The sequence below is a fragment of the Mastomys coucha genome, unplaced genomic scaffold (assembly GCF_008632895.1).
Source record: "Mastomys coucha isolate ucsf_1 unplaced genomic scaffold, UCSF_Mcou_1 pScaffold20, whole genome shotgun sequence".
NCBI classification, from domain to species: domain Eukaryota; kingdom Metazoa; phylum Chordata; class Mammalia; order Rodentia; family Muridae; genus Mastomys; species Mastomys coucha.
In genome coordinates this window covers 125,313,898-125,337,456 of record NW_022196903.1, presented here as the reverse complement: position 1 = coordinate 125,337,456, position 23,559 = coordinate 125,313,898, and the positions used below count along the sequence as shown (strand labels likewise).

General features: G+C 41.8%; 1 protein-coding gene across 3 annotated transcripts in view; it reads left to right on the top strand.

Moving 5' to 3' along the window:
* Styk1 (serine/threonine/tyrosine kinase 1) overlaps nucleotides 1-23,559 on the top strand; it is a 62,141-nt gene that overhangs the window by 33,358 nt on the left and 5,224 nt on the right. Inside the window, exons 1-8 of one of the 3 annotated variants that reach the window (XM_031383618.1) lie at nucleotides 592-714; nucleotides 5,031-5,159; nucleotides 14,169-14,324; nucleotides 14,936-15,070; nucleotides 16,357-16,623; nucleotides 17,864-18,045; nucleotides 20,866-20,949; nucleotides 22,926-23,140. In XM_031383618.1, the coding sequence (XP_031239478.1) occupies nucleotides 14,261-14,324; nucleotides 14,936-15,070; nucleotides 16,357-16,623; nucleotides 17,864-18,045; nucleotides 20,866-20,949; nucleotides 22,926-23,140 (947 nt within the window). In that variant the 5' untranslated portion in view covers nucleotides 592-714; nucleotides 5,031-5,159; nucleotides 14,169-14,260. Of the gene's footprint in view, nucleotides 1-591; nucleotides 715-5,030; nucleotides 5,160-14,168; nucleotides 14,325-14,935; nucleotides 15,071-16,356; nucleotides 16,624-17,863; nucleotides 18,046-20,865; nucleotides 20,950-22,925; nucleotides 23,141-23,559 lie in introns of those variants that run through there. The other 2 variants (XM_031383617.1, XM_031383619.1) reach the window with 2 other exon arrangements.

Below are 23,559 nucleotides of genomic sequence, written 5' to 3'. Positions count from 1 at the left end.
ACGCTGAACCCCCTCTGTCACTCGGAAGCTGAGAGGATCATGTCCCTGCTGCCCTGCGGCTCCCCTCGTGATATCTCTTAATACTTATAGTGATACTTAGAAAACATTACAAACTGAGTAAGAAAAAGAGAAAACAATAAATAGCCAAAGAGCACTAGAGACAGGTATATTTGATTTCATAAATGGGATTAATTTATTATACTTCTGAGACTTGATGCAAAAATAGAAAGTAAGCTGGAGCCAACATGTGGATGATGGATAAGCAAGATAAATTTGTCTTTAACAAACAGCTATAGAAGTCTGTAAATAAAAGGGGGCAGAGGCAGTAATGTGCATACATTCAGCAGGGAGGACAAGAGATTCTGGGCTAGCTGCTAGACTACAGTAAGGTTGTTTAGGTAACAAACCAGCCATAACACCTCCCCCGGCACACCCACATCCACACCTGTGCACACACGGCTTTACACTTCTGCTCATTAGATTATTTCCCAACTGTTCTTTCTTAACATTTAGGAAGTCTTTCACCGAGTTAAGAGGAGGGAAGGGACTGGATTCGTGTTTAAGTCTGTGCTCTGAAGGGGAGCTTATTTTCCTGAGAGGATGGCAGTGAATCTGTAGCAGCCATCAAAGAACTTCAGGTTCTGTGATATTCAGAAACACGAAGTCAGAATCCTTTGTCTGAGAAGTAATTCTAGAAACAAGTTTCTTGACTTGGTAAGTTGTTGGTGAGTGAATGATAATATCACTTATGTGCACTGGGGAATTTGCAGGTGCTAGGTATCCCATTCTATCTAATTTTATCGATCTATCTACCATCTATCTATCTATCTATCTATCTATCTATCTATCACTATTTATTTTAAACTTGTTTACATTTATCTATTAATGGGGGTTGGTAGGTTCCAAGTGACCATGTGAAACATGAGCATGAAGGTCAGAGAACAACTTGAAGACATCTTCTTCCACATCTGCTCTGAGACTGAAGTCCCTTCAGCTTAGTAACGAGCACCTGTATCCGCTGAACTAGCTTGCCAGTCTTTGTTTCTTTGTCTCTTTGTTTGTTTCCTTCTTTCTTTCCTTATTTCTTCGGAACTTCTGAAGTTCTGAGTTTACAAGAAGTGCCACCATGCCCAGTTTATATGGAGCTGGGGATTGAACATTGGGGCACAGTGTAGCCCTCATCCAACTGGGCTACACCCCCAGAGTCTCTGATCCTACTTTAGTTTTATCACTACTACTACTACTACTACTACTACTACTACTACTACTACTACTATTCTTTATTCTTCCTTTACAGTCTGGCTGCTACCTGCTCCCACTCTGCCCTGCCCCTGCTCTCCATTCCATATCCAATCCCCTGTCTCCAAGAGGATGTCCCCACCCCCTCACCCCCACCCCACCAGACCTCCCCACTCCTTGAGGCCTCAAGTCTCTCAAGAGTTAGGTGCATCTTCTCTCACTGAGGCCAGACCAGGCAGTCCACTGCTTTATTTGTAACGGGCATGGAGGAGCTCATATCAGCTGGTATACGCTGCCCAGTTGGTGGCTCAGTGTCTGAGAGATCTCAGGGGGTCCAGGCAAGTTGAAACTGCTGGTCTTCTTTATGGAGTCGGCCTCCTCCTCAGCTTTTTCCAGATTTTCCCTAATTCAGCCACAGCGGTCCCTGGATTCTGTCCATTGGTTGGGTGTAAGTATCTTCACCTGATTCTTTCAGCTGCTTGTTGAGCCTCTCAGAGCGCAGTCATGCCAGGCTCCTGTCTGTAAGCAACCATAGCATTACTAACAGTGTCGAGACCTGGAGACTTCCTGAGCTGAATCCCAATCTGGGCCTGTCACTGGACTCAGGTTCTTCTCCAGTTTTGTCCCTGCAGTTCTCCTAGACAGGAAGAATTAGGGTTAGACTTCCTGACCATGGGTTGGCAACCTCATCCCTTCACTTGATGCCCTGTTTTTCCACTGGAGGCAGACCCCACAACCTCCCTCTCTCCACTGTAGGGCATTTCATCTAAGGACCCTCCCTTTGAGTCCTTAGCATGTCTCAGATCTCTGGTACATTCTAGAGGGTCCCCCCCCCCCCCCCCCCATCTCCTGAGATTGCCTGTTTCCATTCTTTCTGCTGGCCCCCAGGGCTTCAGTCCTCTTCCCCCACCAATACCTGATCATGTTCCCCCTTTTCCCCTCCCTGTCCCCTCTCTCACCCAGGTCTCTCCTTCCCTCTCACCCCCCCCCCCACTGATTGCTTTCTTCTCCCTCCCAAATAGGATTGAGGCATCCATACTTAGATCCTTCAGCTTGTTAACCTTCTTGAGTTCTGTGGATTGCATTCTGGGTATTCTGTACATTTTTTATTTTTAGCTAATATCCACTTATTAATGAGTACATAACATGCATCTTTTTTTTGAGTCTGAGGTACCTCACTCAGGATGATATTTTCTAGTTCCATCCATTTGCCTGCAAAACTCATGATATCCTCGTTCCTAATAACTGAGTAGTATTTCATTTTGTAAATGTACCACATTTTCTGTGTCCATTCTTCTGTTGTGGCATATCTGGGTTGTTTCCAGTTTCTGGCTATCACAAATAAGACTGCTGTGAACACAGTGGAGCCCGTGCTCCTGTGGCACGGTGGGGCATCTTTTGGGTGTATGCCCAGGAGTGCTGACCCCACTGTAGTAAAGGCTGTGCCTATGGCTCAGAGGTAGAATGCATTCTGAGTATGAATGAGGCTCTGGTTTCTATTTCCAGGGATATGTGTATACATACACAAATAAAATAGAATCCCATTGTGGTCATCAGAAAGAATTCTCGATAGAATAGCCACTTGCAACCACTTTCATTGACGAGACTCATGTTCTCATTGACTCTCTGAAGCATTCTCTGAACTGAACATGAAAGATGAGCTCAGCTGCATGGACTGAGAACGAAACTTTCAGTATATTGAGATAAGTATACTACAGGAATCTGATTCTTGTCTTTAATTTCTTTCTGCTCCTGGAAAGAGATAATACATTAACTTTATCCTGTGGACTTGGCTGTCTCCCAGACTGGGCCAGAAAGTGACCTTAACAAGCACCAGGAAGAACTCACTAAACTCAAGACTCCACTCTGACTGTAGGTCAGGAGAGCAATTTTGAAAACTAGTTGAAATAGGCAAAAAATTATATCTGATCCTATTTAAAAGTTTTTTGACACATGGTCTTACTGTGTAGATCAGGGCAGCTTTGAAAACACAGTACTCCTCTTGCCTCTGCCTCCCATGCTATGTGATTACAGGCATGTGTTTAAATGTATTTTCAAAAATTACTAATTAAGCTGAATGTGGAGGTATACACATTCAATCTTGGTATTTAGGAAGCAGAGGTAGGTATATCTCTGGGAGTCAGTGGCCAGTAGGGTCTAAATAATGAGCTCCAGGCCAGCCAGGGCTTCATAGTGAGATCCTGTCTGCATGATAAAAAAATAAAATAAAATTACTAATTCATATAAAAGTCATTCCTGGTCTAATTTGTTAAACATTTTGATCTAATGAACTTATCTCCTCTATTCTTAGCAATTTTTGTACCAGCATATCAGTTTTCTTATTATCATAAAATCACTGTGTTTTTATGTGTATCAATTGGCTTTTTCAGTGTGATTTCTTTTCCTATGGGAAAATATCTCATCTTTGAAGTTTATGAAGTAATAATCACCAATCTTATATAACCTATAACATGAACATATGCTTCTCAGAAAGATATTTCTTTTTTCCCCAACTAAAATCTATTTTGTTATCAATGAAGCGATGATGTAAATTATTTATGATCAAATAAGTAATCCACTGCTTGAACTTTAGTAGTTTTCAGCCCCTGCTGCTTGTCAGCATCTTCTGGGAAGCTTTTCCACTGTTGCAAGATGCTGTGTGGAGTCATAATCTAGGACCCTTTAACATCCTCTTCTCTGGGAAGAGTGGGGAATGAGCAGCAGGGAAATATTCTCACAAAGCTCCTGAGAATGCAATGCTGCTGGCAGGTGTGAGGACTACTGACCTGCTGGAGCCCTGGGGTCTACACAGGCCAACCTTGGAAGCTCTGACTCCTCCCAGCTCTCTCATTCATAGTCTCCCAAATACCCCTGGAGCAATGCCTGGGCACCATTGCTCACATGCTCATTCCTGTTCATTCCTAGGGAGACCCACTCTGGTCTAGCCTCCACTACTTTGTGCTCTGCTTCTATCACTAAGCTGTTCATTTGTAACCCTCCCATGTTTTTCAGTTGTCTTCTCTGCCGATTCCCCTCCTCCTTCAGCCTCCACAACACCCATTCCTCACTCTTCTACTTCCTTTTGCACTCTTTCTTGAGGTCTTTGTACAATTCCTCTTTGGGTAGACTGTGTTTCCTTATGTTTCCTAAATATCATGACACTTGCATCATACACAAACCCCCTTTTTTCTTCCTGTCTTCTTTTCATTTTTTTCCTCTATGCTTCCTGTCCACTTCCAAAACTTTTAGTATCATCTAACAGCTCCTAGAGCTGGAGGGATGGCTCGACAGTTAAGACCACTGACTGTTCTTCCAAAGGGCCTAGGTTCAATTTCTACCACACACATGGTGTCTCATAATCACCTGTAACTGCAGTTTCAAAGGATCCATTCCCTCTTCTGGCCTCAGTTGTCATTAGGCATGCAAAGGGTGCACAAACATACATGTAGGCAAAATATACATAAAATCAAAAAGAAAGAAAAATAAACAACAAAACAAAGACTAACACCTGCTGATTCATCTTCAGCCCAGATGTCTATTGGACACCTCAAATCTAAATGTCAAATATAACTAATACACCTGTATTATTCTTGTCTTTCATTGTCCTTCTCCTTCGTCATTCCTATGGATCCTGTGTGCTGTAGGTCTAATCTCTCTAACATCTCCAGTCTTTATTTTTACTGTTAGTATTGTAACCCTTGAGCCCATTGGGAAACAACTGGTTGCTCATGTTCATTATTACCTCTGACCTACTATTCAGTGGTTAGTAACATTAATTTTTTTCCTTTTAGGTTGGAAAGAATCACATAGTTACAGGGAAGAGGCAAGGAGGAGAACCTACTTCCACCTGAGTCTGACCTTTCTATCCCTGACTCATTTCCTGCTGCTCTCTTTTTCTCCACTGCCCACAAGAGATAGAGGTGGGTTTCCTAAGTTCTGGAGAAGAAAGAAAAAGTCGGTCAAGTTCAGATGCTGTTGCGCCTCTAGGTGCTTCAGGAATCACCCATCAAACCTGAGCTCAAACTGCCAACCTCTGCTATCCCAGAGCCAAGTCAGTGTGGCCTCCACCTCCCCCAGAATGTAGACAGCTCACAGCCACCACTGACCCACCCTCAGGAGGGGACACACTCTGCCTTGGCTCTCAACTCTGCAGAAGGAGGTAGTAACGTGTTCCTGGGGTACACTTTTAGTCTGGGCAGATATCTATTGTTTACATGGGATTGCGTTCTGTGTACAAAGTCCTTAGTGGACCACACCCTGCATGACACTGTACTGAGGTAAAGACAGCTGAGTGGATTTCCTGATTGTGGGTCTAGACAGAAAAAATGAAGGAGAGAGAGGAGGTGGGGAGAGAAGAAGAAAGAGGAGGAAGGAGGAGGAAGAGAATGAGGAAATGAGGAAATGAGGAGAAGTAGGAGGAGGAGGAGGAAGAAGAAGAAGAGGAGGAGGAGGAGGAGGAGGAGGAAGAGGAGGAGGAGGAGGAGGAGGAAGAGGAGGAGGAGGAGGAGGAGGAGGAAGAGGAGGAGGAGGAGGAGGAGGAGGATAGTGTATGCTCTCTGTGAGCACATGCATGAGCCTCCAGTCTCTCTTCTTGACATTAGCTCTGGCCTTTCTGTCTACCAGAAGTATAGAACAGATGGTAAGAGTGGCCAGAAATAAAAAGTTCTTAGTTATGGGGAAACAGTAAGGAGATTGTGTTTGTGTGTGTCTTTGTATGTGTATGTATGTATAAGTATGTTGGTTTTTTTATACAATATCTTATTATGTAGTCCTGGCTGTTCTGAAACTCATTATATAGACCAAGCTGGCCTGGATGCAAACTCACACAGATCCATCTGCCCTCTACCCTCTGGTCTCTGGCCTCTGCTTCTGCCTCTTCTATCTGGGATCAAAAATGTATGCCATCACAATCAGCTCTGAGATTTTTATGAGACTGACACGCTACCTACTGCACTAATGAGGCACCTAACTGTGAGATTTTTTTTTTTTTTTTTTTTTTTTTTTTTTTTTTTTTTTTTTTTTTTTTTTTTTTTGTTTTTGGTTTTTTGAGACAGGGTTTCTCTGTATAGCCCTGGCTGTCCTGGAGCTCACTCTGTAGACCAGGCTGGTCTTGAACTCAGAAATCCACCTGCCTCTGCCTCCCAAGTGCTGGGATTAAAGGCGTGCGCCACCAAGCCCGGCTGAGATTTTTAAAGACTCAGAAACATCTACTTAATAGGCAAAGGCCAATGGGATGAATCAAAGCTGGGAATCAAGCCTTGAAAGCTCAGTGTAGTAGAAAATAGGGTGAACAAGGAAGGCATCTGGAAGAAAGCTTCAACAGTGCCACAGGTCCAATGGGGAAAGGAAGGCACAGATGGATCTGAGGTTGCTGTTTGGGGTGGACAACTTTTTGCGCTTTTGTATCTTCCTTCTTTGGGGAACTCTTATTGTAGATGAGGGAAACTGAGGACTTTGGGAAACTCTTAGTAAGTAGCCCCAGAAAGAGAGGGATGAGTAAGAAAAAATTTCAGATACATTATTTCTGAACTTTAAAGGTTTCAAAGTAGTAGATGGTAGGTCTTGGAATTGTGGACATAAAATTAGAATGAAAATTTGACAAGAATCAATGCTTTGGGGGTGTAAAATGCCTCACAAGAAATCAGATAAACACATCATTGTCACTCTTTCTTTGTGAGCTCTGATGCTGTTGGTGATGTGTTGTGGGTTGTCAGTCTTTGTAAGCTCTGATGCTGTTGGTGATGTATGTGGGTTGTCAGTCTTTGTGAGCTCTGATGCTGTTGGTGATGTCTGAGTTTACCTTGATGCTTTGCAGATTATCTGCAGTAAAAAGCACATTGTTGCTTTCCAAGGTCAACTGTTCTGAGGCATCAAATTACAAATTAGGCCTCCTCTCCTCTGCCTTACATTACAGGTCTTCAAACATTTGAAAGGCTGATAACAAGCTTTGTATCAAGAGATTAATGTTCAAACAGACTTTTTCAAACAGGCTTTTTAAAATTGTTTTTGTGGGTTTCCAAGTTCATTTCCAGCCCCAAGTCTTTGGATAGGTAGAAAGTCCAAAAAATCCTAATCTCAATTCCAGAGAAGAGCAGTGCAAGGGGCCCCCTCAACTAAGTACCTCCCAACACCAGTGGATATCAGAGATACGTAACTCTAGGGTCTGCATGAATCTGCTTCTCTGGGTCTCCTCTGCTGTTGTCTTTTTGTCTGGTCTCTCACAGGTTTGTTCCAAGAGAAAGGTTGAGCCTGAGATTGAGAGAAGTGCTGTGGGATCTCAAGTCCTCAGCCATTGCTCTGTCCTTTTGGATAATGACCCCTTCTTGACTAGCAGGAACTTTAAAGGATGTTACTATTCCTGAGAACTGAGTCTTTATACTCAAAAAGCAGATGATAGAAATAGAATTGAATGTGTGTGTGTGTGTGTGTGTGTGTGTGTGTGTGAGAGAGAGAGAGAGAGAGAGAGAGAGAGAGAGAGAGAGAGAGAGAGAGAGAGAGGCTTTAGGAATATAAAGCCAGGAAATAAGAACATTGTGTATCTGATGAGTACTGAAAAAGATCTGATTATTTTTAACCTTTATTTTCAAAATAGAAGACAGATACATAGACATCATCCGTGTCCCTGTAAGAACCTGAACAACCCATTTACTGGTTCCTTTCAAAAACAGTGCATTTGTCAGCAAAATTTTGTTTTAGTATTGTGGTTTCCATGATATTTTTGGATTCTGATATAATTCCTTCTTGGCATTACTTCTTTTGTTCAATGGAATGGTATGTATGTGTATGTGTGTGTGTGTGCACATACATGCACACATATACTGGCACACATATATGCAGTAGTTTAAAAAATATTGGGTTTATAAAAAAGCGTCCTGGGACCAGATATGAAACCTTGCTTAACTATTTATTCATGGGGCTAATTAAAGACTCTGCGACCCCATCACTCATAAGCTAAGACCTCAGTCTGTGCTTTTTCTCTCTGGCATGGAAAAGACTTGCACAATGACTGGCATGCTGTATTTGCTTGGTATCTAAGATCTGAAATCAGGAAGGGTAGCTTGTTTTTCCGGATGTTGGACATAAGTTACATTGCATTTTTCCGGATCTGAGCACTTCTCACTTTTATTGTTAAGTGAATGTTCTCACTCTATTAAGGGAGCTTTCTTGTCAGGTAGCTTGGGAGCAGAAAGGAGAGAAGAATAGTGCTCAGTGATTCAGGAAGGAAAGTAGACCCTCACAAACTGAGATCCCTCTTCCACGAAAGTTTCCCTCTCATTGAAAGCAATCAAGGTTTCTGCTCCATATCCCATAACCACTAATAACTCCCTTGACCTGTTGTAATTACCTGGGAGGTGCGCCACTTGGGTCTCTGAAAAACACCTTGCTGGCAGAGCCACAAAGGCTGTTATGCATATGTTAGGACTGGGAATGAAGCTGCAAACAGATAGACTCACTCCTCAGTGGAACAGGCTCAGATGTAGTTCCAGGGATGTTTCTGCAGCACACACAGAACCTTTGTTTTCTCAGGCCAAGTTTGATTTCAAAGTCCTGTATGTGACTGTGCTTTGGTGGGAAAAATTTTCTTCTGGAGACTTGTGGGTAGATTGGTGGTTGTGTCTGGGGAATGACATTGTATTAACTGAATAGAAAACTCAGGAGCAAGGGTTGTGTTACTGTTGCTGATAGACCTGCCTCTGATGCATTGAAACAGGTACAGAAACATGCTGTGGTTCAGGATTGTGTTGTGAATCTGTGTATCAGTTTGAGAGTTAGTATTGATACTTAGTTAGATTCTAGTTATCACTAACTTCTACCATCTCCAGAATGTCGTCTTGCAACTAATTAGTGCCTCAGCTTAACATTCTTTCTTCTTCTCTTTATACTGTGTCTCCTTTGTCACTGCATGATTGATTCTCAACTCAAATGGAGAAAGTAAGCCTTCTATAGGAAAGGCAAGACACTGAAGTAGCCCAGAGGAGAGAAATCACGGAATAACAAGCCACTGGTCAGGGTGAGGCAGTGCTATTGTTTCAGGTGGACTTCTATCTGGAGAGATTTAGCAGGTACAGATGTATGCAAATTGTAGTCAAGCTATATCCAAACATATTTTGCAGCTGTCAAATGAGGGTTAAAATAAAGAACTTCCCAAGTGCAAGAGCTCTGTGATTCCAATTCATGATTTTCTTATTTGTGGCACTAACTGTGGGTTAATGTTTTACATTCTTAACTATTCTGCAGTCCATGTAAGAGGAGGTATAGCCATGCTACAATTTTTTTTTAACAAGATAGGAACATTGTCTAAGTATTCATATAGTGTTGTTATAATTAGGGCTTTAATATATTTTAAATTTCAATTATATTATTAATTCATTAATGATCTTTTTAGGCACCTAAATGACCTGCCTCCTCCTGTAGATAGATCCCACATAGGATCTAAGAAGTTATTAATGGTTATGGGCTATTGGACTCAGTATTCCAATTTCTAAGTATATTATACCTATTTGTTGGTACTATGAAATTAATATATTTATCATATTTATAAGTATAACTGGTGGATTTAGGAGTCTTCTGGATAAGCCAGATTTTCACACATGAGAAGAACCATCCCAGAGATTTGGGCACTGGTACATGCCTTCTCTCAACTTGATACAGAACAGTAGACAAAGCCATTTGCAAATGGATTACGAATATCAGGAGGAAAGTGGCAGAGGAAGTTTTGTTGCTGTTACAAGCCAATGTGAACATCTTCTGATATAAAAGCCTGGAGGGAGGCAGAGGTCTGAGTGACCCCTGCATATTTTTTTGGCTCTGTGGGTATACATGGTAAGTATGCCTGGCATGTTTGTTTTAAAAAATCCTCAACTACTTGGTTATATGCCACAAGCCTTTTGCCAAACTGTAACCATTGGAAAGGGCTTATAGTACAATTAAGTTTCTTTTCCTTCTTTCTTTTTTTTTGTTTACATTTCTTTATTTACTATGTGTACACACACACACACACACACACACACACACACACACACACCCCATGGTGACTGTGTGGAAGTCAGGGGACAACTTTTGGGAGTTCTCACTACCACCCTGTGGGTCCTAAGGATTGTCCTCAGATAGTCAGGCTATCACAGAAGTACCTTTAACCTGATGCTACCTTAAGTGAATGTTCTGTATGTGCAAGCATGAGGAAAGGAGACTGGGTTTGGGTCACTAAGGGAAGGTATGTTTGAGTACGCCAGGCCAGTTCAGCATAGAGTCTGTGCACAGTCTTCAGGTTACTTCCTTTGGTATGTGCTAGTGGGGGTGTAGTTTGATTTCTGGGCGGAGCTCACAGTCTGAGCTGGCTGCCGACTGTCTTTTTTTTTTTTTTTCCACTTGTACTGTGTAGATTGTGTTCCTAGCACCTACTCACCAGAGTGCCAAACTTGTTCAACTGGCTGCTCCCTGAACAAAAATAACTACTTACGTCTGATAACATCCCCAAAAGGAAGTAAGAGGAAATGAAAACAAGAATGCTTGGGCCCTGAGACATTTTCAAACAGGCTCTGAGCACCCAGCTGAGCTCAGACATAATTTCAGGGCCTTCTCCCGTTGTTCCACCTGCTGGGTGCTGCTTCTGCTGATGTCACCAAGACCTCTCCTGTCCCATGGTCTCCGGAGGGTGGAAGCCTTCTGAATTTCTTTTCTCTTTGCTGTTTGGTTCCCACCTACATGAGGTAGACTTCTCCATTCAATATCTTTATAGATTTTGTGCTGTGAGCAAACTCACAGACGAAACTTTTCTCTCTATCCCCATCTCTCTATCTCCATCCCTCTTCTTTTTCTCTTCCTCTTCCCTCCAGGCCCAATGCTCTTTTTGAGAAAGGGCTTATCTATGTAGTCCTGACTGTTCTGGCACTCACTATGTAGACCAGGGTGGCTTCAAACTTAAAAAGATCCTCTTGCTTCTGCCTCCTGAGTGCCAGGATTGCCCAGCTGATTCTCTGTCCTGTGTGCAATTTTTCACCATCTGCCCACTCCTGATTAGCTGGCCACATACCTGTCTCCCTTCTGCCTTGTTTAATTGTGATCCACAGTATCTGCTCATGAGCAGAGAAAAGTGAAAAGGTGTGAGGCTGGAGCTGCCAGATTTCTTTGCTTATGTTTTTGTTGTTGTTGTTTGTTTTTTGCTTGTTTGTTTGTTTGCTTGCATTTTTTGGGGGGCAGGGAGCCTGTGCTTCAGTAAGTAGTACTTTGATCATCAGCATCAATACTATAACTCAATGTGTATCCATGATGGTCTGTAACCTAGGATGGTTAACTGACAGTTAAGAAAATCCCTATATTTGGTTTCCAACTAGTCAGAATTAAAGCAGTAGGCTGCACTGACTCCAGAGCCATCACTTCTCAGGAAGGGCACAGGGTAAGTTGCTGTCATATGGAAGAATGGAAACTATTGCTTCTGTTCAGAAAGAAGCAGAGTTGGAGGTGTCATTTAAAAGATGTGTGGGTTGTCCGGAGTTGTTGAAGGTAGTTAGATAAGAGCCTGCTCAGTCACAGCAGCTGTGCTGTGAGCAGTAGCACTAGGTCCTCATGGCCGGGCCCTCCCCAGTCAGCTGTGGAGGGAGAAGGGGCTACTGAGCCCTTCCACATACTGCTAATCTATTGCTAACTAACAGACTTTTAGTTGAGTGGGAGGCAAAGCATACAGTGGTGCACCCCACTGGTGATTTAGGGTCACACAGGTGGCCCGAGTTAAATGCTGTGGGGTATGAAAAAAAATCAAAAACAAAGAAGCAAAGACCCAACAAACTTATACATAAAGGAAGGAGTGTTATAAGGAAGAGGCAGGAGGAAAATGTGTGTGTGTGTGTGTGTGTGTGTGTGTGTGTGTGTGTGTGTTTGTGTTGTGGGATAGAACAAGAATGCATTATATACTTGTATGAAACTTCCAAAGAACAATAATAAAATGAAATCTCCAACACTAGACTAGAAGCTAGTCACTGTAATCTATTTGGAAAATTGTTACCTGGAGCCTGAAACATTTTTATGCTATAATGTTTTACCTTAGGATTTTAACTTTGTGTGTGAGTGCCTGCATCCACTATATTAGCGTGGAGGGCATCATCTTGTATCAGGCCTCTTGTTCCAGGTTCTGTTTGTTGTTTTTCCTGTAGTGTGCAGCAGGCTAGCAGGCCTGTGGGCTTCAGAGGTCCTCTTTTTCCTGCTTCTCATCCAGGAAGGCTGGGATATACAAATTCCAGGGATCCAAACTCAGGTTCTCAGGCAGTCACAGCTAGCACTTTACATATTGAATCATCTCTGCAGCCCTATGTTTGTTTGAAACACATTTTCATATAGATGTATTTCCTTTTTATTTAAAGGAGAAAAACAAAAGGTGGCTCTTTCTATAGTGACACTTTCAAAAGTCTAAGACCTGGTTGGAATGTGGGTTTGTTGAACTACCTCTGATGGGTATAGAGGAGGTCCACAGAAGCTTTCAGAGCTGAGGGACCAAATAGCTTTCGTTAATAAATGATGTCTACTCAGTTCTTCAGAGGGTGCAGGTGTATAAGAGTAGGCAAGCCAAAGCTGACATCAGACTTCAGCTCTTTCCTTCTCCCAACATGAGATTCCTATGGAAATTCCAATTTTGGGGGCAATGAATGCCTTAGCAATCTGAGGGCTTCTGCCAGGATGGTCATACCACTTCTCAAAGAAGATAATGAAATCACTATTGATACAGTTCACATCTGGGATGGATTTCAAGGGCAATAAGACAAGTGAGAAAGCTGATCTCAAATATGTTATTGTATGATTCCATTTATATAATATGATGACAAAATAATACAAGAAGAAGACAGGTTCATTGTTACCAGGAGTTAGGGATAATACAGGAGGATCTGAGTGTAGTTCAGGAATACAGTGTCAGCTAGAGCTTGTGACAGAGCAGTTATGCTGGGGTGTACAGAGGTCACACCCATACACACCAGTCCTAAAACTAGAGGGAACCTTGCTGTATTGGTGTGGATTCCTTTTGTCCCTTCTCTTCATAACAAGGTTTTGCTATATAACTAAGGTAGACATGGAACTTACTAGGTAGCCCCAGGCTGACTTCTAACTTGCCATCTGCCTGTCTTTGTCTCTAGAATGCCATTTTTGCAGGTGTGAGCTGCTTTGTTTTGGTATTGCATAGTTACCTTAATATGTGGTCATTGGGGGAACTGGGTGAGGGATACAGAGAAAGAGGACGCATCTGTTGCATATTTGTAACTTTCCATGAAACTCTGCTTTAAAATTAAAGGGAAGCAGAGGCAGGGAGATCTCTGGAGTTCAAGGCCAACCTGGCCTACACAGTGAGTTCTAGGACAGCCAGGGCTACACAGAGAAACTCTGTCTCCATCCAATCCCCACAAAGCCCCATTGAACTTCTTGGAAATTGTTCTACATTATGTTTCAGTTGGTTGATGTAAAATAAAATGTTCATATGTCGTATGTGTAAAGAAGCATAAACCATATCTCAGCATTTGCCATATTTATTTATTTATGTATTCAGACAGTGGTTTGGATAAAGGTGGAATGAAATGTTATGTGTACAAAAATGTGACATGCAGCTGAAAGGAAGTTAACATATTTCAAGATTGTAGTAGGGGTAGATATTTATCAGCAGTCAGGATGGTGCGGTAGGTCCCTACTTCAACATGGTCACAGAAGTCTAGGGTGCCTTTACAATACTTTCAGTAACAATGAAAAATGGACCAAGGCTGGAAAGTAGCAAAAGAGATAAAAAAATGTAAAATGCATCAGGGGGAAAATGAATGTTTTTCAGACTGAATTTTAGACAAAAGAGCAGAGAGGAGCAGGTGGCTCAGAAAAGACACTGTGTACTTAGTAACTAGAGTGTCATAGGTATATTTAAATTTTCTACATGTGCTTTTTTCTTTTTTTTCTCCTAGAATAACAACAAAGTCCTTGGAAATACTGCCCTGCTGTGGCAGTACTCTGTGCATCCTTTGTGGGCCTAGCAGAGGAGGCTGTTGTGGTGGCCATGGGAGAGAGTGGTCGCCTGAGCCGGGTGCTGTTGGAATGCAGTCTCAGTGACAAGCTATGTGGTAAATGCAGACACCACATGGCTCCAGCAGCATATGTGTAGCAGAGGATGGCCTAGTCGGTCATCAATGGGAAGAGGCCCTTGCTCCTGTGAGGGTTTATGCCCTAATGTAGGGGAATGCCAGGGCCAGAAAGTAAGAGAGGTTGGGTTGGTGAGCAGGGGGAGGGGGGGAAACAGGGTTTGTTTTTTGTTTTTGTTTTTGTTTTTGATATTTTTTCAGAGGGGTAACCAGGAGAGGAGATATCATTTGAATGTAAGCAAAGAAAATACCTAATTAAAAGAAAAAAAAATATGTAGACACCACATCTGCCTGTAACCTGATGCCAGAACAATAGAAACTGAGTTCTGGATGGTTCTACAGGAGGAGGGCTGGTTTCATTTCTAGTGGAAATGAATAGGGGGTAGAAGGCATCATTAGGGTGAGGGATACATGCCAATCAGAGATAACAAAAAATGATTCTTGATGGTCTAAACCACTAAGTGTCTGGTTAACGCTGCCCTCCGTGGGACTCCATTGAAGGGAACGAAGGGAAACCATGAGCACTGAGGCATGCTGGGTAGGGGAAACAGTCGCAGGCTTCTTACTTCTATTCCTGTTTATGGCCTACACAGTTGTCCGAGAGGGGCAGTATGAAGTAATCATTGTTCCGGCTCTCTTGGTTGGCGGCTTCCTCATCCTTCTTGCAATCATCCTGTGGCTTTTTATTAGAGGACAGAGATCCCAAAGGCAGCGCTCTGGACCCCGAGGTAAGGCTCATATGCTAGGGCTAGGCATGGGCTCAGGGAAAACTGAATTTAAGAAAATCATAAGCCAGGTTTTCAATAGGCCCAACCCATAGTCAGGTCTTATAAATTATAAACCTAAGCCGCTCAATATCTCTCATGCTCAATGACTTTTCTCTCTATCTGATCCCAACTCTATAGAGATCTAGTTCTCCCTTGCCAACCCAAAATAATTCATGAAGTTCTTGATTGGTCTCTCAGCTCATATATTTTAAAATCCTCCACTAGCTCGTTGTATTCCACAGAAGAGAAAATACTAAAGTTCTTCCCATAGCCCAGTATGATCTGGCCTCTCTGGCCCTGTCTCCCACGGCTGTCCAGCCATCCTGCTAGGCTCCATCTGCGCTGCCTTCCTTGCTGCTCCTTAAACATCCTAAGTATATCCTTCTCTTGGTGCCTTCATACATCTTGTTCCATGTGCTACAGTGTCATCGTGGCTTGCTCTATAGTTGCTTCTATGCCATTATTAAATGTTACCCTATCTGAAAGGCCTATTTTTTTTGGCATCTATAGATAAAATAATATCTCCTTTTGCTATTTCCCCTCCTAACACACCATCTCATTCCTTCATAATGTTATGTGCCCTATGATTGGAAACTAATCTTAGGCATATCTGAACTGTGATTATTGTCAACTCAGACAGTGCATATGGTTTATGGTGATATTCATTGAACAGATTGATTGACAAATTATTAGAAATCTCAGAAGGAAACTTTCTTATCCATTTTTAATGGTGGCTGTGGATGGGAGATAGTCTCAGAAGAGCTTTTGACTAAGATTCATGAAAATATAAACTGACTCCACATTTGAGGGCAACCTGAAGAAAGAAAAACTACAACTTATGGCTGTGTATCTATGTATATTCTACCTTTACTTCTGGAAGACTGACTTAAAGGCTATACCTGCTGGTAGTAACTGCCATGTTTTGGAACCTGTGGTGTGGATTTCTTTTTAGAACTGTCCTGTCTCAGTACTATACTCATGGGGAACACTGGAGGTAATCCCAAGGATTATAAAAAGGAAACATGACCTTCAAGGTCTTCAAGGGCTTCATCTTTAGTTTTCTACAAAGGATGAAATTATTATTATGACCATTGTAGAAGCTCAGTGTTGGTATTCATTCATTGAGAAGCATCAGAAGATATCCTTGTGTTAGTCATAGAGAAATTTTCCTGGCTAGTTTGTTCAGTCTGCTTTTTCGGTGTTCCCAGGGCAGGGGGCAGTTGATGAGCATTCTCTCTTTGTTCTAGGTACTACCTCTGTACCTGCATCTAGGGCCCGAAGCCAGGAGGCAGCAGGACACGGAGACAAAGTGCTCGTGCCTCTTAAGGAGACCTCAGTGGAGGGCTTTCTACGAGCAGCCACGCCCTCCCTGGCTAAGCTGCAGGTGCCCAGGGAACAACTCTCGGAGGTTCTGGAGCGGATCCACAGTGGCAGTTGTGGGAACCTCTATCATGCCACCATGACCACCAAGGATCACTCTAAGCCAAAACGTGTTGTCCTCAAGGCTTTAGAAGGTGAAGTAGGAAATCAATTTCTCTCCCCCTTTTACTTCTCTGCTGTGAGCCCATACCTGTAAATATTACTAACTGAGACTGGAAGCATGAAGATGCCTATTAGCACATATGCTTAGAATTGTGTATAAGGAAGAACCCAAGGCTCACTCCCCCTTGCCGATTGAACCCTGTAAAGTAGACACTTCCATAGTAGATGTCAGTCTAGGATTATGAGATTGTTTCTTCATTTTCCTTTACTGTTTTATTTATTTATTTATATTAAGATTTATTTTATGCATGTGAGTACAAACATGGTACAGAAAGTTGTGAGCCTTCATCTATTTGTTGGGAATTGACTTTTTTTAGGACCTCTGCATGATCTGGTCAACCCCACTCACTCCAGTCGGCCCCACTTGCTCAGTCCCTGCTCGATCAGGCACAAAGGCTTATTTGTTACTATAAATAAGTATACTGTAGCTGTCTTTAGACGAGACGTCAGATCTCATTACAGGTGGTTGGGAGTCACTATATGGTTGCTGGAATTTGAACTCAGGACCTTAGGAAGAGCAGTTGGTGCTATTACCCGCTGAGCCATCTCACCAGCCCTGCTGTTTTATTTTTTATTATCTATTATGAAATAAATATTAATTATTAAAATATCGTTTTAAAATTAATTAATAATTAATTAATTATTACCGTGTGTGCATGGCATATATGTGTGAGTGCAGGTGTTGCTGTACAAGTATGAAGTCAGAGGTGAACTTTCAGGTGTTGGTTCTCTCTTTTCACTGTGTTTGAAAAGCTCTCAGACTTGCATGCCATTCACTGGTCTCATGCTTTCACCAGTTTTGGCTCTTGTATCCTTTCTTGATATTGTGTTTTTTTTTCCCTCCCTTTCCTTTCTCTCTCTCTCAGCTAGTGTTGGATACATAGAACATAAAACAAGGAAGGGCTAAACATAATCAAAATATCTATCAAAGCTCCCAGATGGTGATGTTGTAATGGGAACAGAACACTGTTTATTTAAGGAGGTGAAAACTTGTCCATTTCTAAGACCCTGACTCCTTATTTCTGTTAAAGCATGGGTGACTGAGCATCACTCTCTTCTAGACGGTTCTCCCTTCTGTCCCCTTTCTGACTGCACTTCTTCCACTGTTTGAATGTCTCCATCTGCATGTATCTTTTGCTCCTTGCCTCCCACTTATAAGTGGTACTTTACCATTCAGTGACCCCCCCCTCCACTCTTCTGTCTTTTTCACAGACCAAGTTGGACTCCAAGAGGTCCAGGATTTTATAGGGCGAATCCAATTCCATCAGTACCTGGGGAACCATAAGAACCTGGTACAGCTGGAAGGCTGCTGCACGGAAAGGCTGCCTCTCTACATGATGCTGGAGGATGTGGTCCCAGGGGACCTGCTCAGCTTTCTTTGGACCTGTCGCAGGGTGAGTAATAGGGAGGCTAGACTAGCAAGGAGAAGCTTTGATTAGTGTTTCACACATCAGTTGACACCACAGATGTCAAAATAGGCAGCCATTATAAGGGTGAAACAATTATCACCTTTAAATGGTACTATGGTAATGTAAGTGTGAAACAATAATCGCAGAGCTGGAGGCAGTGGATGCGGCTCAGTTGGTAGAATGCTTGTCTAGCACAAAGCCTGAGTCTGATCCCAAGCACAGGAGAAAACCATGAGTGGTGGCATATTCCTGTAAGTTGAGCACTCAGGATCCTGGGGTCAAGGTCATTCTTAAGTACACATCCATTTTGAGGCCTTCCCTCAGCTCCATGAGACCCAGACTACAAAATAAAAGTTCCCTATGTGTTTTGTGCACCAGTAGCTACAGGTCACATGTGACTAGTAAATACCTGACTAGTGGCAGAAGGGACGGAAGATGAACATTTTGTTTTGTGCAATTTTACACACTGAGTTGAAAGATACCTGTGTGGCTGGTCACTATATTGTTAGACAGTGTATGTTTAAAGACTCATTCTTGCATCCATCACCTGGCTTTGTGACTTTGGCAAGTTTTGTTTTTGTTTTTTGCTATTATTTGAGACAGGGTTCTTCAATGAAGCATTGGCTGTCCTGTAAGTTGCTATGTAGACCAGACTGGCATTGAATTAATAGATATCTGACTGTCTCTACCTCCCAAGTGCTGGGATTCAAAGTATGTACCATCCATCATGCCTGGCCTGAAAGATGAATTCTGATCCCAAGTTTTATAAATAAATTATAATAAGATGTCAGAGATGCTACATATGAAAACATAACAGCAATTGGTACTTAATAAGCAATCAAGATGGCAGCTGTTAATATGATAATCACCTAACTATATATTATTCTCAGTAATAATGTTTATTATGTTCTTACTAAGTGTATTTTCAATTCTGTAAGAGCACCCTACTGTGGCAGAGGTGACAAGGAAAAAAGTCAACTATACAATTTTATGTGTCAAAATCTTAAAAAAACAAACCAATCAGAAGTTTCTAGATTCTCATAGACTTCCTTTTAAAAATGTAATAAGGCAAAAATCTATCAATTGGTTATCCAACATTAAATGGTCAGCTCTTGAAAATATACACATTCAAGTAACATACAGATTGAAAAGGTTGGATTTATATAGTTATACACAAGCATGCATGCAACAGTAATTAGAAAAAAGGGGTGAGAGCAAGGGGGAAAATAAACTTGGAAAGTTTAGAGGGAGGTAAGGGAAGGGGCAAGTGGTGTAAATTACACGATAATCTCTAAAGCAAAAAGTTATTAAAACAACAAAATACAGATAATAATATCCTTAGTTTTCTATATGTTCATCCCTGAAGATCTGAAGAAACCAGGACCTCTGGTTTCTCACTTGCTTATGAGCTAGATCAAGATTAATTGGACCCTAAGGTAGGCTGATCCTCACACAACTGGAAGTGGGACGGGGTGGGGGGAGGTGGAAGTCTTTGCCTTGTGCTGTGAAGAAGGGAGCGCAGACCCCAGCAGTTTAAACCTTTCAGGAGATCATCCATCTGCCATCAGTTCTGTGCTCTTGCCAGCAAGCAACTTCCCACTCTTCAGAGCCACTATCTTCTGTATTTCAGATCATTTATATGTCTTTCTTACCAAAACAAGGCTTCTCTTCATGTAGCTTATGTCTGTATATCCTTCGTCCTCCTAGCTTCCTCTATCCTTGCGGTGGCTCTCTTCTTCCTCCTAGCATCTGGTGGTCTGATAGGTGATGCATATTTCCTTTGTGGCACTTACCATATGTACCCATTTATTTATTTACAGTTTTCCTGATTCTGGGTCCCCCAGGTGGCATATGCCTTGAAGGCAGCAGCTATTAGGCTCAGATGACAAATAGTACATAGTGACTTTCCCCAATTTCTTTCTGTTTGTTTCTTATTTGAAATTTTTCTTTTTAAACTATATTTTCTTCACTTTTTTAACAGGGAAACTGGCATGTCTAGGCATTCCCTATAATCATGTGCATGTCTGTACACATAGCCCCAAATAAACTGCTTGTGTTATTCAGTGGAGAGCATCATCCTTGCTTGTTTTTCTTGCCTGCTGTTTGTTCAACTGCTTTATTTAGCATTTCTGCAGTCCAGGGATTCTCATGTCTCTGCATATCTGAACATATCTAATGTTTGTCGCTAACTTAAATACTTTTCAGGGTAGAGAAAGATGGCTCAGCAACTAAGAGTGCCTCTTGCTTGTGTAGAGGACCAGGGTTCAGTTCTTAGCATCTACATGGAGGCTAACAGTTATTTTTAACTCTACATCCAGGGGATCTGATGCCATTTTCTGGCCTCCAAGAGCACCAGAAATCCAGGAGGTACACATACATACATGCAGGCAAACATTCACACTCATAAAAGAAACATAAATATATCTTAAGTTTTTGTACCCTCCCCCGTGTGTGTGTGCAGGGGAGGGAGACGGAGACAGGGAGACGGGGAGACAGGGATAGAGAGACACAGACAGAGACAGAGATAGAGTCAGATTCAGAGACAGAGACAGAGAAACAGAGGCATATGGAAGTCAGAGGACAACTTGTTGGGAGTCACTCCTGTGCCTCCACTGTGTGGATTCTGGGTTGGCTTGGTGACAAGCATCCTGAACCTCTGAGCCATCTCTCCAGGCAGGTCTCGTCATTCCTAACCCCTGTATTTTTATGTTGTCCTTAGCTTTGATATCTGCATTTCAAAGTTTCTCTACCACAATTAAAAAAACATGATTAAATCATTTTTACATAGTTTTCTTTCCTCTTTAGGATGTGATGACCATGGATGGCCTGCTCTATGATCTCACAGAAAAACAAATATATCACATTGGAAAGCAGATCCTTTTGGCCCTGGTAAGATCAGCATCAATGGCAACTGATGGTGGTATTTTCTAATTGGCCTAGTAGTTATGCTAAATTTCTGACATTGACAATTCTAAATGGAGGATCTATTTTAAAGATAGTTAGACAAAGCTAGAGGAAGACTATTCACCAACAGTTTGTTTTTCAGCGCCTTGTTATAAAATTATTTAGCACTGTAGGGCACTCCAGGCAGAAGACTACTAATTTAGGATTGGTACAATGATCTAGAAAGATTGTGAAGATTTACTTAGCTTAAATTTAAAAAGCAAATTTGGTATTTGAACCCATGTAGATGTAAAGCAGGGAACAAGGGAAAGAAGATGGAGAAGATTTAAAGGGAGGAAAAAAGTAGGTAGAAGGACAGAGATGAAGACTCACACCCAAAGAACAAGATAAACCAGCTCAGATTGTGTGGTGGGAGATTTGCTGTAATATTAGATGAGATATAAAATACATCTATTAAATAAACTTTGAAAAATAAGGAACATGCTTAAAAGAAATAAAACAGGAAAGTATCCAGTGATCTTTTATTTTTAAACCAACGTAAAGAGGTTTTAATAATTTAGGGTTTCAAAAAAAAATTACCCTTACCAGAATTACTCAGGAAGTTTATATAACTATGCTCGTGAAATTATTTGGACATATCTCTAAGGGATTTTATTTTAAAATAGAAAGATCAAGGCTCTGTGAAACTATGATGTTAGGCTTTATTGTATTTTGCTACCACAATATGTGAGATGGATCAGGGTCTAAAGGGACTCTTTCTGTGTGTGTGGTGGTAGTACCGGGAATTGAACACATAGCCTCTTGCTAGGCAAGGGCTACATGCCTGGCCTGTCAGCTATCTAAATGGAAATAGCAAAATTTCTATTTTATTCACAGAATAAAAAGGAAGTGATGGTTCTGGTTGGAGCTCCCATGGGATAAGGAGAGAACACATCTCACTTGGCAGTTGTCTGTGCCTTTTGGAGGGTGTAGTCACAGCATTGCTGAACTGTTAACTGCAGTCTACCTTACCTCTGGAATCACAAGTGCAGAGGTGTTCTACAGGGGTGCTCTCATCAAGCAGATGTACCCATCAGGCACTGTGTCACCTGTCACAAGCCAGGCAGTGACCCTAAGTTTAGTACATTCTTCAATTCCTCTCACTATAGTATAATTTCTTTACATATACCTTAATTCTTCTCACTATATTTAGTTTCTTTGTTCTAAAACTTTTCCAAGAGGCAGAAAACTGCTAGTCCTGGTCTCTTTTCTTCACCAGTGACCGGAAAATATTACCTTAAAGATACCTCATCTAGCTGTAAAGACAGAATGAGATGGTGTGAACCTTTGTGTAAGTTTATGACACAGCATTCAGCTTTGCTATATGTATATCCTGCTCTCTGTTCCAGAATCTACCTGAGTACCATCTAAGGGAAAGTACAATCAAGGGTCGGAATAGGGAGTAGGGCTGACCACAGCACATGTGGCTATGCTTTCAGAGTCCAGTGTTAGGGCTGAGTGTGTAATATAGACCAGAGTGCTCACTTGGCATGCATGAAGAACTGGAGTGAAATCCCTGTGTTAGTGCCAGTTGGATTTTTCACTGAGTTTGGTAATCTTAAACATAAGGTGAAAAGCTCCTTACCCTGTTTTGGAAATGATCTCTCTTATTAATGAGAGTGCTGGGAGCAGAAAAGACCTTTGCTTTTTTTTTTTAAGATTTATTTATTGTTATATATATATATACACTGAAGCAGTCTTCAAACCCACTAGAAGAGGGAGTCAGATCTCATTATGGGTGGTTGTGAACCACCATGTGGTTGGTGGGATTGGACTCAGGACCTTCAGAAGAGCAGTCAGTGCTCTTAACCCCTAAGCCATCTCTCCAGCCATACCTTTGTCTTTTGAAGGCCACCTAGGGCTATCTTATCTGTGAACTTTGACCTTCAGAAGGCTGATTACTTTTGATTGTATGCTGATAGGAATTCCTGCAGGAGAAGCGTCTGTTTCACGGGGATGTGGCCGCCAGGAACATCCTGATCCAAAGTGACCTGACTCCCAAACTTTGTCATCTGGGCCTTGCTTATGAAGTTCATGCCCATGGGTCCATCTCCTCTGCTCGATCCAGCGCCATCCCTCTCAAGTGGCTCGCTCCAGAACGGCTTCTCCTAAGACCTGCAAACATCCGAGGAGATGTGTATGTCATTTCTACTCTTTTGTTTCCTCTCTTTGTGGCCTGAATAGGCTTGTAATCAATTATTTCTACAAAAGAGTCAGACATACTCTTAAGCAAAAATGTTTGGCATCTGCCTTCAACCTTTTTTTCTTTTTAAATGCTTTTCCAAGTAGTTCTGGTGAATTAAATTAGCAGCTTTCATTAGGAAAGAAACACATGAAAATATTATTCAAGTCCATGTCAGAGGACTTGCTTTAGTAGGCTTGCTTTAAACTTTAGGGCACAGGGCTACTTAAGAGCCAGGAAATGAAGAATTTGAAATAAAATATTTACACATGTTTTTATTCACCTCTTTTAAAAATATTTACTTATTATGTGCCTGCATGAGTTTATGAGCACCATGCATGTACAAGAGCTCATGTTGTTCAGAAGAGAGTGTC